Below are 24,729 nucleotides of genomic sequence, written 5' to 3'. Positions count from 1 at the left end.
ATGTAGCCTAAAAAACGCGTGACATCGCTTAGAGCACCTTTAAGTAAAGGTATGTATGTATCATCATGAAAATGAACCTAAAGTATTAAAAGTAAAAGTACTCAAAGCTGAAAAATACTCACATTTTAGAAACTTGAAACGATCCAAACAGTTCTGTCAATCAAATAAGTGTTTAATGGTCTAATCATTTCAGCTTGATTTTTAGGCTTATGTTTAGTTGGGTAGTTTAATTTATTATAAAACATCAGATGTGTTTTGTGTGCAGAAATCTTAATTTGTAAAGTAACTGGTAACTAAAGCTGTCAGATTAATGTAGTGGAATAAAAAGTACAATATTTCCCTCTGAAATGTAGCGGAGTAGAAGTAGAAAGTGGCATGAAAAGACTCAAGTGAAGTACAAGTACCTCAAATTTGTACTTAAGTACAGTACTTAAAAGTAAATGCACTTAGTTACATTCCACCACTGTCATTACCCCATGTTTCCCACTACTCTGTATGCTCAAATAAAGGCAAAATGTGAAAATAACTACATTGAAGATGAGGTTGATTGATCATGGCTTTCAGTCTATGTGTGAGGATCATGGATATGATTTCAAAGACATTTTTCCGTTCTCTTACCCTGAAATACTGAAGCATCCATCTGTTTGAGCTACACTGACTCTAAACGGTAATGGCTTTACTGTCCTCAGAACCAGCTGTACGATCAGCTGCTGAAAGGACAAAATGTCTTTACCAGGCTGAGTAACTTCAGAACTCAATGGACAAAAAGTAGGCTCATGAGGAGTATGCTAAAACAAACAGAATATAGTTTTTTTTTATTGTGTCATTTACTTTATGTCCTGTATATGGCCACTGTGGCAGTGGGCAGCTCAAAGTGAAACTGACAGCCTTGATCAGTCATTATAGAAATAGGATCACAACATATAGACCAGAGATACAGTCAGAGATTTGTGTAATTTGAACAGCTGGCTGTGGAGATTAGGCACGTTTACGGAGCGTAAAAAAAAATCCTGATGAAATGCCCTAAAAATCCAGTGTGGTTTGCACGCTATGATGTGTCTGTGGCTCATACTGGACAGAGACAAATGTATTTCTTTGACTGCTGAACAGACAGGAATGGTGGGAATTGTTCTTGCTGAGCTGCAGGCCTTTGGATGATTCCAGCATGAATGTATACACTTAAGCATGCTGTGCTGCCTATTCCTGCATTAGTCTGCCTGGCCAACACCACACAGGGGTGCTTGTGGCTCAGTTAGAAAGTAAAATGTTCATTGACAGAAAGCCTAGAAGTAACTGATGGCAACAATTGAGATGTATATTACAGATTAATGTGATTAATGTACATTAATGTACACTGTATATAAAATCTGACCTTAAAAAAAAGGTTGTATACTGTTGTAAGTAATCATACTGTTCTCCGTGTATCTGTGCTGTAGGAAACAGAGCAGGATCTGTAAAGGTATCTGTGGGTTGGGGGTGGTGGGCCAGCTGGCTTAAATTTCCAGGGACAGTTTTTTTTGTTTGACCGCAGTCCACCACTGAGAACATATGTGCATCAGACAAAGTGGGTACTTCTGGCAGCAAGTGAACTATCTAAACTATCCCTCAGTGAATTCAGACATGTGGAGCTAAATATTCAACAGTCAGTCCACAAAACATCAGGGGCCCGTTTCAAGAAAGAGGTTTAACAAACTCTGAGTCTAACCCTGAACTCTGAGTTGATTTACCCTGAGATGGGAAACTCTTTTTTTTTTTTTTTTCCGGTTCCAGAACAGCTGATTTGAGTTGGTTCAATCAACTCAGAGTAGGTTCACTCAGAGTTAAGCGTGTGCACCACCAATAAAAATGCAGCATGAATGGAGCCATGATACTACGTTTCACCATGGTAACAACCACAAACAAAATGGTCGGCGGAAATACTCATGTGCACATACAGCGAGTTTGAACATGTATTTCTTTAATAGAATATTTCTTTAATTTTGCTGCTGCAAAAGAGAGAGAATTTGCGTGGGAGAAAATTGCTGCTAGAATAAATGCGTAAGTTCCAATATAGTGTATTAATATTATGTATTTAATCATAAGTATAATATCACTGGTGAAATGGTATTGAACCTATAATCTACTTCATGTAGGTGCAATCCTGCGGGTGAAAAAGTCTACTAATCCCATTCATCATTAACAGAATTATAATTCATAATCTTTTATTTCAAAAGGGTTTTACATCATTTTCCTGCAATACTGTGGAACTCCTTTTTAAAGTGCCCATATTATGAAAAAATCACTTTTTCTGGGATTTGGGTTGTTATGTTGTGTCTCTGGTGCTTCCACACACATACAAACTTTGAAAAAAATCCATCCATGCTGTTTAGAGTGAGATACGGTTTCTGAATGTGTCCTGCCTTCAGTCTCTGGGTGAGCTGGTCAAAATCGGCACGGCTTGTGACGTCACAAGCCGAAACGAGCAGGCTAAACGCAACCATTAGCTCGTAGCGTTAGCATTAGCGTTAGCATGCTAACGCTAATGCTAACGCTAGCATGCTACTTAGCAAAGCACTTCTACAACACACACAAGTTCACCATAATCTACAAAAGAACTACTTACATGTGCGCCCTCATTTAGAAGTCTCCCAGCTAATCCTGCCTTGTAACTGACCGAAGTTGTAGAAACAGCCTTTCTTTTACTGCCTATGGAGCTAGCTAGCTGACATGATCTACATCTGAGCTACTGAGCATGTGCAGTGCAATCAAAGATAGTACAGAAGAAGAAGAAGAAGAAACGAGGTCTCACTCTGTAGCTAAAACAGAGACCAGCTGAAAAGAGGATCTGCAGCAGTGAGAGAGAGCGGTGCAGTACAACAAAAATATGGTGTTTTTTGAAAATTAAACCATGTAAACCTATTCTGGTACAACCTTAAAATACAAGTATGAGCATAATATGGGTGCTTTAATGGCTCTTACTGGTTTGTGTCCAGGGAACACTACAAAAACGTTTAAAACACGTTTCAGAGCGAGTCACACTCTTCTGACGGTGCTTTGCTACAGTGGCTTTACTAAAATGCTCCGCATCACCCATTTTCTAAAGAAAACTGCTATTTGCAAAAAAAACGGTACTCACTACATTTTTGGAAATGTAGTGAGTACCGTTTTTTGTAGATGTAGATGGATTTTAGTGTTGATGGTTTTGTAGGTTACAAACAAATATAACCTTGTTAGAAACTCATTTCAAAGAAGCGTTTTTGAGGAATACTTGCTCTGATCCAAGTTATCCAAATGCCATTAAAAATACAGCTTGAAGGCTTCAGGAGCTATTAGGCATGTCAATTTTACAACTCAATATTTTTGTCATATTTGTTGAGGGCAGAAGGGAAAAAAAATCATTGTTTTAATAAAAAGGGACTGGATTACATTGCAAAGAACAAGCTTTTATGAACTCCTGCCTGACAGAAAAGGATTTACTTAACATTTGACTGTTTGGGGCACTGCTACTTCAATATGCAGTCTGTACAGTGCAAAATTCAGTGGCCCTGTCGTCCAGCAACACATGGATCTGGGTAGAGCTTACAGTGTCCTCTAACAAAACACAGACAGTGAGCTAAAGTACATTTTCCCGAGTATCATATGCGAGTTAGTGCATAGCGGTGCAGACAGCCTCGGGGGAACTAAAAACTCTGGACAACAGGTATTCATTAGAGAACAAGGAGATCGCTGCACACTAACTCTTTTCTCTCTCACTTTTACGCCTTAATGTGCTTTGGAGGCAGGCTTGAGTGAAAGCCAGTAATGAGAATTTTTTTTTGTTTTTCTTCCTTTCCCAGTTGTGGGCAGAGATGAGAAAAGTATGTTTCTAGGTGGATTCCAGGCGTCTTCATGAGGTTTCGTGTTAGTGTGACTGATTAAATTTGGCTGGATTCAGTCCATTTCAATGTACTTTAATACACTTTTTATCAGACCATAAAGATTTTAGAGATTCAGTATGCTCCATGGGTGGTCCTGTATACACTGTTTTGAAGTACTGAATGTATCAAAGATGCCCCGTCGGTCTGCTTCTATGATTATTTAACCACTCACAGGCATCCCTTTCCCCAGCTGTTATCTGTTGAAGCTACCCAGTGATCCCTGAGAAGACCTCATTAAGACTTATTTGACTTGCTCGTTAAAGTAAATGAGTTTGGATGTACTTCTTAATGTAATAACAGAGACGTGCTCCTACTGCACCTGCTGTGGTACTTTTACACAAGCCTTTGGTATCTATTGGTACACCGTATGAGAGAACGTCTGAGTCGGTAAACATCTACGTGCTGTAAAAAGGTACGACATTACATTACAGCATCGCTGGATGTTGACATTCCTGTTGTGCGTGACCATATTTGTGTTATATACACAGCACGTTATCTTTTAGTTATGAAATATTCCCATCTAGGGGATTAAAGGGAGGTTAGGTCCAGAGGATTGTTTCCACTACGTTCTGGGTGAGAAACACTGGGGAAAGTTTTGATAAAAAAAAGAAGGCATTTAGCTTGAAACAGAATGTTGGCATTAGGGCTGCACAATAAATTGTTTTTTCGTCGTCATCGTCGCAATATGAACTTGCCCAATAAAAGCATCGCAAGAGACTGTGACACATTGTGAAAGACACTCTTTTGAGTTAGTTTAAAGAGAGTATCAGAAAATGTGGGCCATTTTTCAATGGCGCCTTTGGTGTTCAGTTCAGTGTTCAATTTGTTCAATTAAATAATGGTGGAAATAATTTTTTTTTTTAGCAGTATACTGACAGCAGCAGAAAGGCAGAGCTGAGTGCACTTTAATATGTTTCATTTATCGTAAGCAGTATTGTTATCTCGATATTCAACAGCGCTATCGCGTAGCGCATATTGTTCTCATATTGTGCAGCCCTGGTTGGCATCATGCAGCCAAGGTAGGAAAACACCTAACTCATGAATCACAATACAACACAAAACAATTACAAGAAGAAAATGTTAAGCCATGCATGGCCCTTGGGAAGGCAGATAGATCTCAACTACTGTACCAGACGGATTGTGGTGACATTTCATACCCACGTTCATGTTCCCCAGAGGATGAGGCCAACGGATTTGGATTAGTTTTTCTCTGGTGACCCCTAGCAGGTCAAAGTTTTCATTAATCCTGTGAAATATCTTAACATCTGATTGATTGTCATAAAATTGCCAAATTAATTTATCCTAATGACTTTGTTGATCCTGCATTTTCCTCTAGCACCACCATGAGGTTCACATTTGTGTCTTTGAGTGGAGTGTACCAAAAACTATTAGATGGAGTATCATCAGTGTTCATGTTCCCCTCGAGATGAATTAAAATCACATTGGTGATCCCCTGAATTTTCCTCTAGTTCCATCATCGGGTCGTTAATTTGGCCAATACTTTGTTTTATGATCAAATACCTGCAAAAACTACCTGTAATTTGTGTTTAGCTAACAATGTTAGCATGCTAACATGCTAAACTAAGACGGGGACCATTATCCCCGCTAAACATTAACATGTTAGCATTGTCAGTGGGAGCCTGTTAGCATGCTGACATTAGCATTGTGCTCAAAGCACGTTTAACTATTTATAATGTATCCAGCTAATTTAATAGCTCATGTCACTTTATTGTGTGAACAGTTAACTTTGTTTAATATTGTATGTGTTGTTTTCTTTTGCAGGGTGCAAATGTTCCACCAAAACAAGTTCCTTCCTGAGACTATTTAGCATAGCCACTGTCGCTGCGTCCGGAGCTTAGCGCAGCCCAAGATGATTGGGTTGTTTGCATTTCTTTAAACCAATCAGAGAGTTTTTTTTCCCCCTATCCCAGAATGTATCTGTGGACTAGCCAGACCTTACTCCGCAGCGATGTGGAGACAGGTCTGGCAATGCGAGACTAATCCAAATGCAACCCTGCATGTTATATTCTGCATTGATTCAACATGCACACCAAGTACAACCTACTGTAGATAATTCCAGTCTGCATTCAGAGCTGCAACAGTTAAATGTTGAAGCGGTTTGTGTAATCTCTGCTGTCCCGTGTATTTGCTTGTGTTTAATATGTAAAGGCCTTTTTATGGTTGTGCATCGAATCGACGGCGTACCCCCGCAGATTCCTCTGCGTCTACGTCGGACCCTACGCCGTAGCCTGACGTGCACCTCTCGAAAAATTTAACTACACGTCGCGGCAACGCACATCGCTCGGCCGTGGCTTGGTAGCGTTGCATTTCCCCCGACTCATTTCCTGGTTCTCCTTCTCCATAAACAACATGAAATCAAGGAGAGGGTGAACTTTTCCTGCTACAGATTTCCCACCGTGGTCAGAATACACAGGGGAGACACTTTGTTTCTCTCACTATGACTCTGGAGTCAGTACTCGCTCGGGAGCTAATCGCCGTCACTCTCTCACTGATCCCTCGCTCTATCACCCACTCCCCACACACACACACGCCAGCTCGACGCACACACCAGCGCACAAGTATAAACATCAGGCCACTTATGTAGGCTACAGCGAAAGCTCTGCGTGGAGCCTGCGCAGAACCGTAAAACAGCCTTAAGGGTGCATATTTGTGTCTGACCCCACAGTTGGTTTTACTGTTCTCAGTGTGCGTTGGCACCACAAGGCTCCATGCCGTTTATATCTTCATGTGGATTTATCACCCGTTATGCCGGTGTACAGCACTCCCCCCCCCACACATGTGGTTCTGAGTGTAACTCTGAGTCAGTACAAGCTCAAGAGGATAATACCAGCATTTTTGAAAAATCCTCTTGCTTTTCGTCTTTGTCTAGTCAATTTTAGCCCTCTGAGGCGTAGCCACATCTCAGTCAGATATCTTGATTTAAAGATTCATTCATATCACGAAAATACATGTTTCTCACTTAGCCATGATGATATTGAGCCATACAGAATACAAGTAGTATGCAGAGTTGCTTATTCCGTGCGAATGCGCTGCATGAAACACAGATGTGACGGGGTAATTTCTAAATCATATGAGGTCTCCTGGTAATACTGTGCGAAAAGGGCTGAAGTCTGTATTTTACTTAAATTTAATTCACAAATTGTGATATTAACCCCCTGGATATGATGCAAGGCTCTGTCAAAACTTTCATTTATTATTGCCGATGCAGCCAATATGACCCCAAATCAAAGAGACGCCGAGTCGCACGGAACTAATATTATCATACGACCTCTGTTTATGGCAAAATATGGTAGGTAATTTTGCGGCTAAATTTTTACTTGACAATTTACAGACATGGCAGATTCGCATGGGATTAAGATCACAGATGACCTCAATGCAATTATTAAAAATTACTAGATGTCCCTGGGTAATAAGTCCGGTGAAAATAGAGCCTAAGCTGATTTTTTTAAAATAAACTTGTCAGCTTGTCTGGCTCTAGTCACTTGAGGAAAATGTAAACTTGTTGTCTTACGTGTTTGATCATGTTGCTGATGCTGCTGTTTATCGGTTGACAACAATATCAAAGATCTAAACAGGAACGTTTCCAGAAACAATGTCCTGGATAGTCTAGATAATCCACAGCACAGTTTTCCTCGCTTCCTAACACAGAAGTAGTCCCAACACAAAGGTTACATTTACCTCCATTACATTTGGTTGGTGATATCTTAAAGGTTGCTGCTTTTTTGGATGCTTTTATATAGGCCTTAGTGTTCCCCTAATACTGTATCTGAAGTCTCTTTCTTGAAATTCACCCTTGGTGCAGAATTACAGCCACTAGAGCCAGTCCCACAATGAGCTTTCCTTAGGACGTGCCATTTCTGTGTCTGTAGCTTTAAATGCTATTGAGGAGGAGAGAGGGGGGGGCAAGGTGGAGGGTGGGGGTGTGGCCTTGACCAACTGCCATGCTTTGCTTGTTTGCAAGCCATGATGTCTCTCTCTTTCTCATGGGTGGGCCAAATTCTCTGGGCGGGCAAAGCAGAAAAAGGGGAGGTAACCTCCTTATGACCTCATAAGGAGCAAGATTCCAGATCGGGCCATCTGAGCTTTCATTTTCTCAAAGGCAGAGCAGGATACCCAGGGCTCGGTTTACACCTATCGCCATTTCTAGCCACTGGGGGACCATAGGCAGGCTGGGGGAACTCACATTAATATTGAAAAAAATGAAATTTTCATTCCATGGGACCTTTAAAACCATGACACATAAATTATCTGCATGGCTAAACACCATTAGGAGTAATGTGTTTTATTTATTTTTTTTACTTTTTACAAACTGACCTAAAAAAAAATCTAAATTAATGATTTGCTTTTACTGGGGCTTTTGAGAGTGCCCCATGGCCTTCTTCTTCTAAACAGGTGTTAACTCTTTAAAGAATTATCTCAGTGGCCCATTACTTCCTTTAAAGTGCCCATATTATGAAAAAATCACTTTTTCTGGGATTTGGGTTGTTATGTTGTGTCTCTAGTGCTTCCACACACATACAAACTTTGAAAAAAATCCATCCATGCTGTTTAGAGTGAGATACGGTTTCTGAATGTGTCCTGCCTTCAGTCTCTGGGTGAGCTGTTCAAAATCGGCAGGACTTGTGACGTCACAAGCCGAAACAAGCAGGCTAAACGCAACCATTAGCTCGTAGCGTTAGCGTTAGCATTAGCGTTAGCATGCTAACGCTAGCATGCTACCTAGCAAAGCACTTCTACAACACACACAAGTTCACCATAATTTACAAAAGAACTACTTACATGTGCGCCCTCATTTAGAAGTCTCCCAGCTAATCCTGCCTTGTAACCGACCGAAGTTGTAGAAACAGCCTTTCTTTTACTGCCTATGGAGCTAGTTAGCTGACATGATCTACATCTGAGCTACTGAGCATGTGCAGTGCAATCAAAGATAGTACAGAAGAAGAAGAAGAAAAGAGGTCTCACTCTGTAGCTAAAACAGAGACCAGCTGAAAAGAGGATCTGCAGCAGTGAGAGAGAGCGGTGCAGTACAACAAAAATATGGTGTTTTTTGAAAATTAAACCATGTAAACCTATTCTGGTACAACCTTAAAATACAAGTATGAACCTGAAAATGAGCATAATATGGGTGCTTTAAAGTTTCTCTGTTCTCATCTTCACTAACACATGCAATGTTCCCTTTCTCTCAGGAAATTCCATTAATTACAAAAACAACCAAACCTGCCTACAAATTTGTTCAGTTTTAAAGCTGAGAAATTCAAAGGCGGTATTTGAAACATGCTAATGTTTTGCCGTTGGCGTATTCAGGTCAACAGTATAGTACTGGCAACACATAAGAGAAGAGTTTGCTGTCTGTTCTCATTGTTTAACAGAAAAGTTGACCATCAGGACAATCCTCCAAAAACTGAGTGTATCCACTGAAGAGCTTGTGATGTGGTCGCACGGTTAGTGTTATGGTTTCAGACAATATATATATATGGAATTTGTGTGTGTGTGTGTGTGTGTGTGTGTGTGTGTGTGTGTGTGTGTGTGTGTGTGTGTAGCCTGCCTGTGGTTAGGTTGTTATGCGATGAGCAGGGCAGTTTTTTTACGCATTCAGCGCTTGATTCAGTTAAGATGGCTAAGGGATGGTTCACTCTCATGATACCAGCTACATTCCATCTGGTTCACGGTCCCTGTGTGTGTGTGTGTGTGTGTGTGTGTGTGTGTGTGTTAAAAGGTGAGCGGTGTTGCATGTAAAGATCTTCTGTTCTCCTGTCACACAGGTTTGATTGGACTCGTGTGGTCAGTGTGTTTTTGGATGCACACATCAGAGGTGGGAAGTGGCCACATTTGTACTTCACTGCAGTACAACTTTACCTAAAATTTAGCAAGTATTCAGACTTTTTCGGAGGGAAATCATGTATTTTCTGCTACTTTTATCTAGCTTAGCTGACTATGACTTTATATTCAATATGTCAGCATAAGCATAAAAGTGTTATTCTGTAAAAAATGTCAAAAACTCACCCAAAACAGTCTTGTTTCAATGCATTTTCTATCAATATGAAGATTTTTTAGAGCCTCTTTGAACTTGTAGAAAGGCATGTTATCATGCAACTGATATGAAAATAGACACCAACACCAACTTTTAACAATAACTTAATACTCTAACAGCAAAAGAACCAAATGCCAAGAGGCAGAAATGCGTTGGGAGTCGATAGTGGAGGTAAACCACTACACAGCACGAGAGGTTTTACAATCTAGCAGCAACAGCTTCCACTTTCAGCCCAGACTGTTTAATAGCCAACCACCTCAGACAACCTAAGAGATGTGAGGCAGACTTAAAAGGGTTAAGGGATCTGAGATATATGGAGCGTCTAGCCGCTGAGGAGCCTTGAAAACAAAGCATAAGACCCTAAAATCAGCTCTCTGCACAGGAGGCCAGTGAGGAGAGGCCAGCACAGGGGTGATGTGCTCTCTCTTCTTGTGCCAGCAGGAGACCGCGCAGCAGCATGTTGGACCAATTGGACCAGATGCAGACGGTAAAGATCGGCTATAACCTTACAGGAGCTACAGTAGTCAAGATGGCAGGAAATTAGCCCGATCATCAGACTGAATTGCTGTTATGTCATGACTACAGATGCACCGATTACAATTGTCTTGGCCGATTCTGATTTCTGACTTTTGAAAAGTTTGACCTGCCGATTCCGATTTTGCCGGGTTCCCACTTTATTTCTTTCTAAAAACTATTATTGACAGCTGACTAGGGCTGTCAAAATGAACACAATAATAACGAGTTAACGCAAACTCCTTTAAACGCCACAAATCTTTTTAAGGCGCGATTAATGTACGTGCGTTCTGTGATTTGGGCCTTCGGCAGCTCCGTTGTTTTGGGAGATTAGGAAGCGATGTGGTCTGATGTAAACACACACACACAACTGAACTCTCTCCTCATCACTTTGGCCTCTGACGTGAGAGATAAACAACAAAATATCATTCCAAGCGACGTGTGAGAAGCAATCTGCGGGCCGGCCTCCAGCGCGGAATTAAGTTTTCACTGCTACATCTCACGCGAGCAGCTGGCTCCAAACACGATAATAATAATTAAAGCGATAATAACGAGTTAACGCAAATTCCTTTTAACGGCAGTTTTTTTTTTGATGCACGATTAACGCATGCACGTTCTGTGATCTGTGATTTGGGCCTCGGGTTCTCCGTAGTTTAAGAAATAAGGAAGCAATGCAGCAGTGGATGGCTAGCATAGACTGTATATAGAATGGACCAACAGATCCCGTTGCTCTGGACGGAGATCAATGAAGGATATTAGAAGTACTTTTCCGGTGAGCGTCGAGCGTTACTGCGCAGCCTCCAACTGAGAGAGACGACGTAAATGTGACGTGAGCAACCTGTCTGAAAGTTGTAAGTCTTGTGTCAAGAGAAATCTCAATCATTCCCAATCTTGCAGAGACGGAGAGCGTAGGTATATGTAAGGAGATAACATGGACACAGGCTAATTATTGCTAACTAAAATGCTAGTTAACATTAGTAATTAAACTTAAACAGCTAATGTAAGTCGAAACTGCCTGTGAGCTTCTCCTGTACTGTACGGTAATTCCTCTACTATGCGACAGTAAGTCGCATGGTTATGACACAATCATTAGCCTATTTTTACAAAAACGTCTACTACGGAGCCATAACGTGAGATACAAGGTAATGGAGCCTTTTATACATTGTCGTGTTTCTTTAGAAATAAACAGTGGACAAATAGAGTCTTTAAACGCTTCAGATGTAAAGTTATTTGCTGTCAAAGTGATGTCAAAATGAATGGCAGTCAATGGGATGCTAATGGGGGGTGAGTGCTTGTTAGCATCAAAATGGCGCCATAGGAGGTGCGCATTGTGAGGAGAAGCTTACCCCCTTGATGGCTAGCAGCTCGCCGTCTTGAGCAGAAATGGATAAAGAAAAGGGTCTTTTGAATAGCAGGTTCAGCTTCAAAGCCCTTCCAGATGGTTCTCTTCACAAGACTGAAGTTATTAGCATGTACTGTCGATGTGAACTGAGTTACCAACCGGAGTACGTCCAGTCTCTCTCTACTATATAGGCTGAGTCCTAGTTCTATATTACCCTCCCCACTGTTACATGCACAGTAGCCCTCATTTATCAACCTAACGTAGAAACCAGCGCAGATATGAGCACAGAAATCATCTCACGACAGGCTTCACGTGTGATTCATGAAACGTTCGTATCACACCAATCAGAGCGTAAGAATGGTCGTACATCGATAAATGCAGTGGCTGGAAACGATGGTAATTTAAATATCACGCCCCAATATATTCTCGGTTTTGAGGCCTCACCCCTACAATTTACGACATGGCGAGACATAAACGTAAAAAGACGGCTAAGAAGCGGCACTTTTCAGAGGTGGAGCTTGAAACCCTGATATCTCAGGTTCACGTGCAACATGTGTACTATTTGGCAGCCTGAAAACTGGTATTAAAGGCTGTAGAAAGAATGCGGAATGGAAAGAGATCACTGATGCAGTCAACAGTGTTGCCGTAGTAAATCGGACTCCAGCTGAAATGTATTTAATGTATACATCCTTGACATATGTATGCTATAGTCTTAATAGTAATACACAGGCTTATATTGCAATCTCTTAGGCCTACATGGTGTACCCGTATTTAAATAAACACACAGTAGCGGAGTTTATGCAGTGTCTTTTATTTTACTCGTGTTTTTTTCATGAGTCAGAACCAGGCAACAGCTGTGAGGGAGAGCGTGTGTCCTCCGCCCCCCCGTGCTGGACCACCACCCCGAACCTGTCTCCTGACAGCAGAGGGGCTGGAAAAACAAGCCGAAATATGTCGGTCAATGGCAGAAATAAATCGTTTAAAAGAGAAACGAAAACCTGAAGAATAAATAAAAATGTTGTGCATCGTCATGTTTCCTGTATTGAATATCATTGCCAAACGTAACACTATACCTTTTAAAAGCGAGGAATAATATCCTCTCTCCTTCGTAAAGCCCCCAGTTGGGGCTGTGCTGGACACTGCTCTCTGGGCATCAGGTCATCTGACTCCATCTCTACATGTATGGCACCCTGTTTTCCTACACGATGTTGTGCAGAACCCCACAGGCTAAAACAATGTTGCAGACTTTTTCTGCTGTGTATAGTAGGGTCCCCCCCACTGATGCAAGACAGAGCCATCTGCCCTTAATCAATCCAATGGAGCGCTCCACCGTGGCCCGTGCGCATACGTGTGCACTGTTGTACCGGCGCATAGAGGTCCTCTAAAAGAGCCAGATCTGCCATTGCTGATAAGTGATCAACTGATGACTTCTCCTTCTCCTCCTAACTGATTATATGCTGCACCGCTAGTCCACACTGACTCGAAAACTTGCGTACACAAGTTTAGATCAGACGTGAGATTTAATCGCAGCCTACGCACACGTTCAAATTGATAAATGTCTTGCTTTGCGTAGGAATCGGCGTACACCCATCCTACGCCTGTTTTAGGTCGTACGCACGTTTTATAAATGAGGGCCAGTGTATTTATGGTTTGTTTGAATTCTTTTCTACTATCACCCTGTTCTGATACCACTAAGTAGAAGGGGATGTTTTTGTGAGCCCTTATTTTCCTACATGAGGTTAAACATGATGACATTGTTACATTACATTGTTACATTTAGCTTACTGGTAAAATGTGTCTGTTGCTGTAATGCACGAGCTCCATAGTTTTGTGTTGAGCTGCTGTTCAGTTCACCTTTCCAATTGTAAAGTGGAACACTATATTGTGTTAGTGTTACCAAGTAATGTTCCATTCATGTGTGAATGTGCCCAACTGTTGTTGCTTGATGGACTTGAGTTTTATATATTTATATATATATTATGCTTTCAGTAGATTCTTTGAGCATACAGTACCTTTGAGGTTATTCTGGAGAATATTCTAGACAGTATTGGATTGTTGCAATAATAATAATAATAATAATAAACATTTGCATAAAGCAAGCCTATTTGTGGGGGAAGGATTTTTTAAACTAACCAGACATTTGTGACATATCCAGCTTCTTTGACCTGAATTGCAGTCAACGATGAGGTAGTGCTTTCCCCAACAATTTATACAACTTTTTACCCAGCAGCCCTTTATTTTTGTTAAAAACTACAATAACTAGAAGGGGCACTCAAAGAGCGCAGACCTCCACCAAAGCCAATCGGTTCCAACATTTAATGGGTTCTTCCTTGGCCCATGCTACACCCTTGTTTCATGAAAATTGGGCCTGTAGTTTTTCCATCATCCTGCTGACAAACAGACAAAGAAACCAAACTGAAAACATAACCTCCTTGGCGGAGTTAATAATATCCTCCAATGACATTTTTCCACAGCACAAAGTTAGTTTTGTTGTGCCTCTGGGCAGTCCTGAGCCACCTGTTACTCCGCAATGAATCGCGATTCACTTACATCCCATAGAAAACCTCTCCTCGCAGATGGATGCATTGCTTATGAATGCATAAATTAACAGAGACCAACACATACCATATGAGCAGATACTGTATATCAGAGATGTGGACTTGAGACACCGTTTCGATAGTTGGCATTTTAAACTCCAGTGGATTTATGAGGACTATGGTTAACTGCTCCTCAGATCTCTGCAGGGTAAATCCAGACCGCTAGCTAGACTATCTGTCCAATCTGAGATTCTGTTTGAACGTAGGCTACACGTTCCACCAAAACAAGTTCCTCCTTGAAGCTACTTTGCAGAGGCACCGCGGCTCCTTTCGACGCTTAGCCAAGACGATTGTGATTGGTTTAAAGAAATGCCAATAAACCAGAGCACATTTTTCTCCTATCCCTGAATGCTGTGTGGACTAGCCAATGCGAGACTACATAACTGTGACTTGACTAAACAAATAATAACTCAAGACTTGGTCACAACACTGCTGTACATCCATATATAGTCAGTTACGCAATAAGTATGAACTGCCTATACTGTATCTATGCATGTGCTAAGAGGAGCATATGTATGATCATGCTGATGTTTTCAAGTTTGCTAACTCCTACACTTCAGCGCTGAATGCAAATGTACAGACACAGGGAGAACATAGAGTCACTTCAGGACAGCCTAGTCTTAATTCCCAATCATCAGCGCAATGTCAAAAACAAAGCCATTGTGACAGCATCACTAATGAAGGACAGATTACAGGAAGAAAGGGATGGCAGAGGAGGAAAGGAGGGAAGGAGTGCATCGAGAAAGATTTGGAATAGGAGAGGAGGAGCTGATTGGTTTAAGGAAGAGGATGAGGAGAGGAGACAGGAGGGGATTTAAAAACCCAATCTCAAGATGGGCTCTCATTACTAATGAAGGGCAGATGGCGGGCGGGGCGTTATGGCGTGGCACTTCCTATAAATGAGGGGCAAAAAAGAGACGCTCTGATTTAAACACACACAACTGAACTCTCTTCTCATCACTTTGGCCTCTGAGGCAAGAGATAAACAACAAAATATAATTTAAAGCGACGTGTGAGAAGCAATCTGCGGCCGACCTCCAGCGTGGAATTAAGTTTTCACTGCTACACCCCCAGCGGCTACCATGTCATGTGAGCAGCTGGCTCTGAATTAACATGTCAGTTTGAGACTTTTGTGTAGGTTTGTGGGTGGAAACTGGGAACTCCAGGCAAGTGATGTGCCTCTGAGCAGAGCAGTTACAACACCACAGCTCTACTGTGGAGCTGCCCAAAGGCAACCAGTAGTTCAGAGTGATGGATGTCAGCTAAAGTGCACGCCATAGTGTAAGCACCATCTGTTTTTTCTTTATGTCATCGTTTGTGTACAGCGTCCGTCCACATGTTTTGGACAGAACGAGGAAGAAAGCCAAAAGAGGGAAGGAAACCATAATTCTTTCTGAATCATTTGTGTTTGTCCCAACATTACTTTTGAAATTCCATTTAGTCTTTTTTTTCAACACAGCAGGAAACCTGTCATGCAGAGGTAGATGCAGCAAAATACAGCCGAGTTGAGAATGAAGAATAGTCAATAGCAGCTTTGAATGTAAACACACAAAAAAAAAAAGATGGTACTGACAAACAATGCTGTTGGGGCAATAAAGGCGGAAACAGTACAAGGATTAATCAAATAATTTATTGTTAATAATCTGTCCAATCTGAGTTTTCTGTTGCACGACTAAAACAACTTTTGAAGGTACAAGTTCCACCAAAACAAGTTCCTTCCCGAGGCTATTTTTCAGCAGGACTGTTGCTCCGTCCGGCGCCTAGCGCCGCCCAAGACGATTGTGATTGGTTTAAAGAAATGCCAATAAACCAGAGCACATTTTTCTCCCATCCCAGAAAGATGTGTGGACTCGAGGAAGCAAAACTACAATGCACTAAATTACAATAACACGCGGCTTCCACGCAACTGTTAGGAACACGTTGGATCGCTGGCTCACTGGCTCTCACATTCATTAGGTGGACATTCGAATTCTACATCTACATTTGAATGCTGTGCTAGGGTTGGAAGAGTATATCGTAATCAGTTGGTTTTTTGGGGCAATTTTTGTCATTTTATTTAGCCATTTCTTTGGTCTGCCTTCAAAGAACCAGTTGTGCTGAGCAGCGGCTCTCATAAAGAGCCCAGCAACGGCAGAGAGAGAAACAGCGGGGAAAAACTGCGTCTAGAGCCAGCATATTTCCTTTCTTAACATTCTGTGAGTTTATTTTGTTCATTTATTAGATTAAAAAAAGCTAAGAGTGCTGATGGAACATAGTAAACTCGCCGGTCAAACATATCTCCCTGCTGAAACAATGGGGGGGGGGGGTCAATAGCAGCTTTGAATGTAAACACACAAAAAAAAAAGATGGTACTGATGGTACCCCAGATCAGAAAACGCTGTTGAGGACCTAATTGGCTGCCTGTTACCTGTTACTCATGTTTGGATCAGATTCTCTGCTGTATATGCTGATAGTTGATATAGGAGATGTCATAAAGTTGAAAGAAGTGAGTTTGTACATTTCTAAATAATCTCTTGCAACTTGATGAGTCACAAACTCCAACGATATTATAAATGAGTGAGCACGTTTTAAATGAACACAGAAGGACTGAGTTATTCTTTTTTTTTTTTATCAAACTGTTTTGATATCCTGTTGTCTTAACAAGTTTTAAAAAGTGAGAAAAAAAAAAAAAAAAAAGCTACAACATCCCGGACTATCGGCGGTTATTTCAACATGGAGAAGAAATTACAGGCATTTCTGACCTTGTAGTCATGTGTGACTTTCAGTAACAGTTCCACCTCGTCGTCGGTGCACGCGCATGCCCAGTATACGTGAATGGTCATGTGATTTAGGCGTGTTAGTAAGGCTAGAGATTAGTTCTGCTACTGGAGCTAAAACTCTTGCGTGGACAGAGATTGTTTTTGTCTCAAAACTCCACGATAATGTACTAGTGTAGATGTAGCCTCAGTTGACAAAGCAAAACGTACTGTAAATATAAAAAATATATATAGGGCAGATGAACCAAAAAGGTCATTTCTGGACTCTAATTTGAAGAGTTACAGGTGAAGTTTTAGGTTGGCTTCTTTTATTCTTTCTTTCTTACTTACCTGCATTTGTTTTTACTCTCTGATGTCCAACCAACCTCTAAATCAATCACAGTACTGTATATTACAGAACATTATTCCACGTTTAAACCAGAGCCAAAAACACTGAAGCTGTCTTCTTCATCGCTGAACATCAAAACCACATTTCTATGTGAGCTAAACCCCGCTTTAATAACACGAGACAGCTATGAGACATCCAGATAAGTTTGAACCTGATATGTCATGATGTATCGTGAAATATGAAGATATTTATTCATTGAGTTCAAACCCACTAAAGTAAAATCCTCTGGCTTTTAAAAATGACATAAAATCTGATCTATTAGTGTGTTCACAACAGAGAACACGTCAGATCTGTGTTGAGATTTTATCCTTTCTGGGCACTTGTGGCCAAAATTCCACTTTGAAAGCGGTGCGATACATCCCTGAGAATATTTCACTGTCAGATCTGGACTCTGCACAGACCATCAACTGGCAGGATTCTGCGCATCAGTTTACATAATACTTCACAGTAATTATCCTGGATCAACATCTGAGGCTACCGAACACCTGAACATTTACACTGCGTGAAAAAATTATTTAGCCATTATTTATTTTAGTTAGCTTCTCTGCAATTTTGCACATTTTTCCACAATCTTTTGATCAAATATGAACACGCAGAGAAACTGACACCAGCGTTTGCCGGTCTTTCATTCTCGTTGTTTTGTTTTGTTTTACATGTGCAGTGCAGGCGGACACGTAATCTTGTGATGTGAAAGACCAGCTGTTTGAACCAGCTCTGTCCTCAGCTCTGCTGTTGCACAGTAGAAGTCTGAAAGCCTCTGGTGCTTGAAGCACACACACGTTTCTGTTCGACACAATTCAAGACAGTTTTATGGGGTTTAAAGGTGAACTCTGATCTAGTACAGCACAGTGTGAGATACCCCGTTCGCTGAATGGATGGCTTTTCATTCTGGTTTGCAGGGTTTTCATAACATAAAGGTTTATTCTCCCTATAAAACTCTGCACGGGAAAAAAAGATGAACTTGGGGGGCTTTCATACCTACCGTGTCATGTTATAAACCAGGGGTCTTCAACGATTTTTAAGCCCAGGACCCCTTAAATGAAAGAGAGACAGATCAGGGACTCCCTACTACATATATTGTATAAAATTAAGTTGCATATTAAACTGGGCCTACAATAATTTGTAGGGCGGCGTAAGCCTTTATCCACCATACAGTATTTACCTTTTTAGTGCAAATAATACTAAGCTATTGAAATAATAATTGTTGGCAGGATTTTATGATTCATCTTTTAATGGTAAACATAAATTTGGCACAGTGAATCCTCAGGATTAACTGTATCTGTGGTTAGCTACCTTTGTGACCACATTACCCCTATAGGCCTGTAAGCCTATCAATAATGTGTTGTTTTTTTCACAAATAGGCTGATTTATGTTTGCTAATAATGCGTTGAATTCATGATAAGACATTTTCATTTTTGACAAAACTTTGTTGTTGTTTTTTTTTGTGCCCCCCCCCCTGCAGTAACACTGAGGACACAATGTTGAAGATCTCTGTTCTAAGAGAAGCGTAGCTCCTTTAAGGAGAATCGCTCAGTGCTTAGTGTGTACGTGAGAGAGAGAGTGGTGGTGGATGTGCTCAGAGCAGACAGTTCCTCCACAGTGCTGCGGAGGAGGGTCTGGCTAGTCCACACAGCATTCTGGGATGGTAGAAAAACGTGCTCTGGTTTATTGGCATTTCTTTAAACCAATCACAATTGTCTTGGGCGGCATTAGCTCCGGACGGAGCTGCGATGCCTCTGCAAGGTAGCCTCGGGAAGGAACTTGTTTTGGTGGAACATGTGTACGTTCAAACAGAAAACTCAGATTGGACAGACAGTCTAGCTAGCTGTCTGGATTTACCCTGCAGAGATCTGAGGAGCAGTTAACTATAGTCCTCATAAATCCACCGGAGTTTAGAATGCCAACACAAAGAAAGAGGAAGGTGACGGACATCCGGCCAAAATGACAGACATCTGGCAGAATTTCCGGCGGCACCGGAACAATCCCGGAAGTGGAACGTCATGGATATAGACTACTTGTTAAGTGGTAGTAAATGTCCAGTGTAGGTTTCAGTTTGTGTCTGAATAAATGCTGCAGCTCCTCAAAACCCAAGTAAAGTTCCTGTGTCTTGCTTCTCAACAACGCAACAAAACAAAAAGAGCCGGCGGTAGCAGAAGTCAGTTGGAGAAAAACTCAAAAAAAATTCCGACACTAGAGAGAGGATACAAGAGGACTTTCAGGTATGAAAAGGCCCTTTAAAGTTGCCCTGCCACACAAAACCGTTTTTACCTGCACTGAAAAGAAATAAGCGGAGAAATCAGGCCAGTTACAAAAGCTGGTCAGTCTGACGTGGTGTTGCCTGAGCTCATTACTATTCATGAGCTCGCCCAGTTGCGCTGGGTAAAGGATGCTGATAGCCAGGCTCTCATTGGCTAGCTGTTAGCCAATCAAAGTCAAGCAGCTTAGCTCGTTGAATATTAATGAGAACTGGCACAAATCGAGCTGAGACTTCCTGCAGGCTTTCTATACCACGCTAGAATGGCTTGAAACAAGGTAACCAAGGCATTTTTTCCACAAAAATGTTACAGAGTCCATGATAGAACTTCAGACATTACTACAAAGTAATGAAATATGTGCGGCAGGGCACCTTTAACTCTCTGGTAAAGGATAGATTCAGATTTTTTCACACCTACCTCGTTTGGTCCAGACTTTCAGACTATTCCGTTTGATCCAAAACAAAATTACAGGGGGGAAATCTCCCCCGGACCATTGTCTAGAACAAACAGCCAAACCTCGGTCTCGGTCCGGATCAAACTGAACTGTGCTTCGGTTAGTTTCTTGTGTAAAAGCATTTTTGGGATGGTTCGGACTTTCGGACCAATCACAGGAAGTTCTGGCAGGTTATTGATGTGTTTTAAGAGTAGCTTCAGTGTTTCCCACAGATTAGAAAGCAATTTGTGGGGATACTTATTTTCGTAACAATCAATTATCAAAAACTGAGGAGGACACACTGTTGGATGCTGAATCTATCTCTCTCTCTCCCTGACCCTGTCTTTCACTGGTTGAAGCCTGAAAATATTGTAAACAAATGAATAACATAACTAATTACACTGGTCGGACTGTTCAGCTCTGTTTCAGACTGATACCTCCGGTTCAGGCTGGTCCTCATCCTCCACACGTGCCTTTTTCAGTCATGGAAAATACTTTTCAATAGGCTACTCATCTGGATTGAAGCAGCGAACATTCAGTGTAAGAGTAAAAATGACATAACATTATTTATAATAAGTTTATTTGATTCACAGCTGCTACATATTGTGTTTTAACCTCAACAACCCAACTGCATTTTACCGCAAACTTGCGACTAGTTAACTTTCTAAAGCAGGCACAATCGCTTGTTTGCTAAGAGTTGGGACTCCAACATTAACACACTGACAACATTGTATTCAGAATATAAAATATTTGTATAGCACTTTTTAATGTGTGATTGTGTAAAGGTGTTCACGAGATAGATACCAACCTTTGGTGAACTTGTACATTTTGCCAGCCGTCTTCTCTCCTTTATGGAGACAGACGCTGTGTGCACGGTGGGCGTATATATATAATGTGTATATATATATATATATATATATATATGTGTATATATGGGCGGCTTCATTTCTATAGCACATTTCAGCAACAAGGTGATTCAAAGTGCTTTACATAAAACATTGAAGAGCAGTTAAAAACAGTTAAAAATATGAAAGCAGCTAAAATACAATAAGACAGATGTGAAATTAGAGCTGGGCTATATGGAGTAAGTAAAATATCCCGATATTTTTGACCAAATACATCGAGGTCGATATTACGGCAATATTATAGTGTTGACTATTGGTTTCACAAAGTATTAACACAATGTGATTTTTGATAAATAATCATCAGTAATGTGGATACAATGAGTGTGTAAAGGCAAATAATAAAACAGCTAACAGTCTGGTAAGTTCAGAAAGTTACATCACTTTACTGTAATGTGGCCTGTAAAACCAGGAAAAGACAACACTTATATTATATTGCAATATCCAAATTCTAAGACGATATCTAGCCTCATATTGATGTAGATATGATATTGATATATTGCCCAGCCCTATATTAAAGACAAAGTTACAGTGCAGTGTAAAAAATGAATTTAAAGAAAGACAGTCTTCAGCCTTGATTTAAAAGAACTGAGAGTTGCCGTTTTCTGGGAGTTTGTTGCAGATATGTGGTGACTAAAAACAGAATCACCTTTCTGAGTGTACAGCGTATGTCTATTGTGTGCAATATGTCCACAGTCTTTATAATTATTCATAAAACACTGCTGGGTCAAAGTGTCTCACTCAATCAGGCTTAACCATTTGGGAATGATGCTAAAAGAGGTCGACAGCAGCATCACTGGGCTTATTCAGCAGGAGCACTTAAAGTGAGGATGTTTATAAATGATAAAACAAAGTGCTGCACCTTTAACCAAATACAGATGTGTGACAGGCAAAAGCATAACAAAATAAACTGCAGACTGAAACAAAAACATTTGTACTATTCACTGTTTTAACCAGTGGTGGAATGTAACTAAGTACATTTACTCAAGTACTGTACTTAAGTACTTAAGTACACATTTGAGGTACTTGTAAATCTTTTCTTTTCATGCCACTTTCTACTTCTACATTTCAGAGAGAAATATTGGACTTTTTACTCCACTACACACATGGTTTATAAAATACAATGCTTTATTAAAAATTTAACTACCCAACAGCATAAAGGCCTACAAGTCCAGCTCAAATGATTAGCTGATAACACACAGTTGATTAACAGAACAGTTTGGATCGTTTCCAGTTTCTAAAATGGGAGGATTTTTCTGCGTTGAGTACTTTTATTTTAATACTTAAATTACATTTTCCTGATGATACTTACATTACATACAAACATTTTCAATGCAGGACTTTTACTTGTAACAGAGTATTTTTACAGTGTGGTATTGGTACTTTTACTTAACTAAAGGATCTGAATATACCTTCCGCTAGTGGTTTTAATGTTTGCTTTTCATCCGTCAGAAAGAAGAACGAATAAAAAAGGAGGATTTGGAAGGAAGAAGGAGAGAAAACAACAGCGGCTCGCCAACGACAACGTCGGCAACTCGCCGAACGGAACCGCAGACTGGAGGGACGAGACGGACGCACAGCTCAACGCCACACCTGACACGTGTTGGAATATGAGTCGGCCGACGTCAGCGGGAGCTTTGTAACCTGAGAGCACGTCAGTGTTTCTGTTCAGCTTGTACAATCTTTATTAACTCGCACTGCCATTCACCACAATCTTGTTTACTGGAAAAATTAACAAATAAGTTGATAATATGACTAAGAAATTCTTAGGCTGTGTTCACACTTGGCGTCTTTTTTGACAAGAAAAAGTTGACTAGGGCGCTTTTGTAGTAAAAAAAAAAAAGAAAAAGTAGCAGCAAAGGTTTCAAAAAGCAGCCGAGAGCGTCTTTTGTTGCTATAACAACAGCTACTGTTACAGTATCCTAGAGTTCTATGTGGAGCGGTGCTCACGTTAGATATATATTAAGCAAAGTGGTGGAGCGAGCTAGAGAAAGAACAGAGAGAGAGCGATGCTAACGTTAGCTAAAACAAAGTAGTGGAGCGAGCTAGAGAAAGAACAGAGAGATAGCGGTGCTAACGTTAGCTAAAACAAAGTGGTGGAGCGAGCTAGAGAAAGAACAGAGAGAAAGCGTTGCTAACGTTAGCTAAAACAAAGTGGTGGAGCAGGCTAAAGAAAGAACAGAGAGAGAGAGAGCGGTGCTAACATTAGATAAAACAAAGCGGTAGAGCGAACTAGAGAAAAAACGGAGAGAAAGAGAGAGAGGTGCTAACGTTAGATAAAACAAAGCGGTGGAGCGAGCTAGAAAAAGAACAGAGAGAGAGAGCAGTGCTGCTAACGTTACATAAAACAAAGCGAGTTCCCTGTACAGAGAGCACCTGGTGATATCATATAACCCCCTGTGCTCCGACTCCATTTTTTCGGAAACGATAGGTCTCGCTACTCCGCTTGTCACTGGTCGGCTGTCAAATACAATCCTCCAAATAGTCCCAGAAATTCCAGCAACTACGAGATTAAAGGTGCCCTGTGGACATTTCTTGTAAACAAAGTTTCTGTTTGCATTCAGTGTTTCTCACTTAGACACATATAATAAGTAATAATAATAATAATAATATCGTCACATTCGATGCTAATCTAAAACTCTGCCTCTGGTGTGATGTCACCTGCAGATGACTATTAGGTGCAGCAAATGCAGTATATATCTAATTTAAAAATAACGATTCAGTTAAAGATGATAGGCTTCTGATGTGCAGTTAGTGAACCGTTTGTGAATGTGTCCCTTTTGTTATAGGTTACCTGCTGTGTCCTGGGAGTCTTTTCCAAATCAGAGAGGGGCACGGGTAGAAAAGTAAACTCTGAAAAAAGAAAAAGAAAAAAAGTCAAAAAAAAAAATCACAACTTCATCACTCAGTAACTCTAAATACAGAGCAGAGGCCTGTACTACGAATCAAGATCAACATGCCCTGGATTTGTTTCAGTTACCTGGCTTCACCAAACTAACAACCGCGGTCCCGCATAAGCTGTGTCACGACGGTGGTTAACAACTAGTTCAATCTACCAGAGCTGCATATTTTACATAAGAAGAGCAAACTATAATTCTACATAAATATGAAGAACACAGACACGGTTTGACAGGCAAAACACAATACAGTCACTGCTTCCTAAAACAGGAAGGAAAGCTGGCAAAAAAATAGCCAACGCTGTAAATGGGTAAATTACAACACTTATCAATATCACTCCCCCGTTAGTCAGGCCCAAGATCTGACCATAATTACACTTGTGCTTTCCATAAACTGTCGTTGCTTTAGCCTATTATATTATCAGTTGCAACCCTGGCAGTGGGAAGCGATCGTGCAAACAAATAAAAAAATATAAAAACATAATTCAAACCGATGTGCGCATTGGCAACACATGGCTCAACAAACCGACAAATAGACTATACATAATTCCCTCTGCTGAAAATCTAAATCTTTCATAACAATACCCATCAGGGAATCAATCAATCAATCAATCAATCTCTCCCCCCCCCCACCCCTCCCTAAGAACGGTGACGCCGTTATCAATCGAGTATTGATTGGTCGGTAGGCGGTGCTTTAA

General features: G+C 40.8%; 1 protein-coding gene and 1 long non-coding RNA gene across 3 annotated transcripts in view; one reads left to right on the top strand and one right to left on the bottom strand.

The window, feature by feature from the left end:
* Positions 1-23,907, top strand: part of rspo4 (R-spondin 4) — a 61,801-nt gene extending 37,894 nt beyond the window's left edge. Inside the window, exons 5-7 of one of the 2 annotated variants that reach the window (XM_036001984.1) lie at positions 22,587-22,963; positions 22,996-23,076; positions 23,398-23,907. In XM_036001984.1, coding sequence (XP_035857877.1) covers positions 22,587-22,777 — 191 coding nt within the window. In that variant the 3' untranslated portion in view covers positions 22,778-22,963; positions 22,996-23,076; positions 23,398-23,907. Of the gene's footprint in view, positions 1-22,586; positions 23,077-23,397 lie in introns of both variants that reach the window. The other variant, XM_036001983.1, reaches the window with a different exon arrangement.
* The window catches only part of LOC116034517, a 41,922-nt gene that overhangs the window by 9,588 nt on the left and 7,605 nt on the right, over positions 1-24,729 (bottom strand). The window contains exon 2 of the long non-coding RNA XR_004101128.2: positions 23,929-23,987. This is a non-coding gene — a long non-coding RNA (uncharacterized LOC116034517). The remainder of the gene's footprint in view (positions 1-23,928; positions 23,988-24,729) is intronic.

The sequence above is a fragment of the Sander lucioperca genome, chromosome 6 (genome assembly GCF_008315115.2).
Source record: "Sander lucioperca isolate FBNREF2018 chromosome 6, SLUC_FBN_1.2, whole genome shotgun sequence".
Lineage (NCBI taxonomy): Eukaryota > Metazoa > Chordata > Actinopteri > Perciformes > Percidae > Sander > Sander lucioperca.
This window is presented reverse-complemented; position numbering and strand designations above follow the sequence as displayed.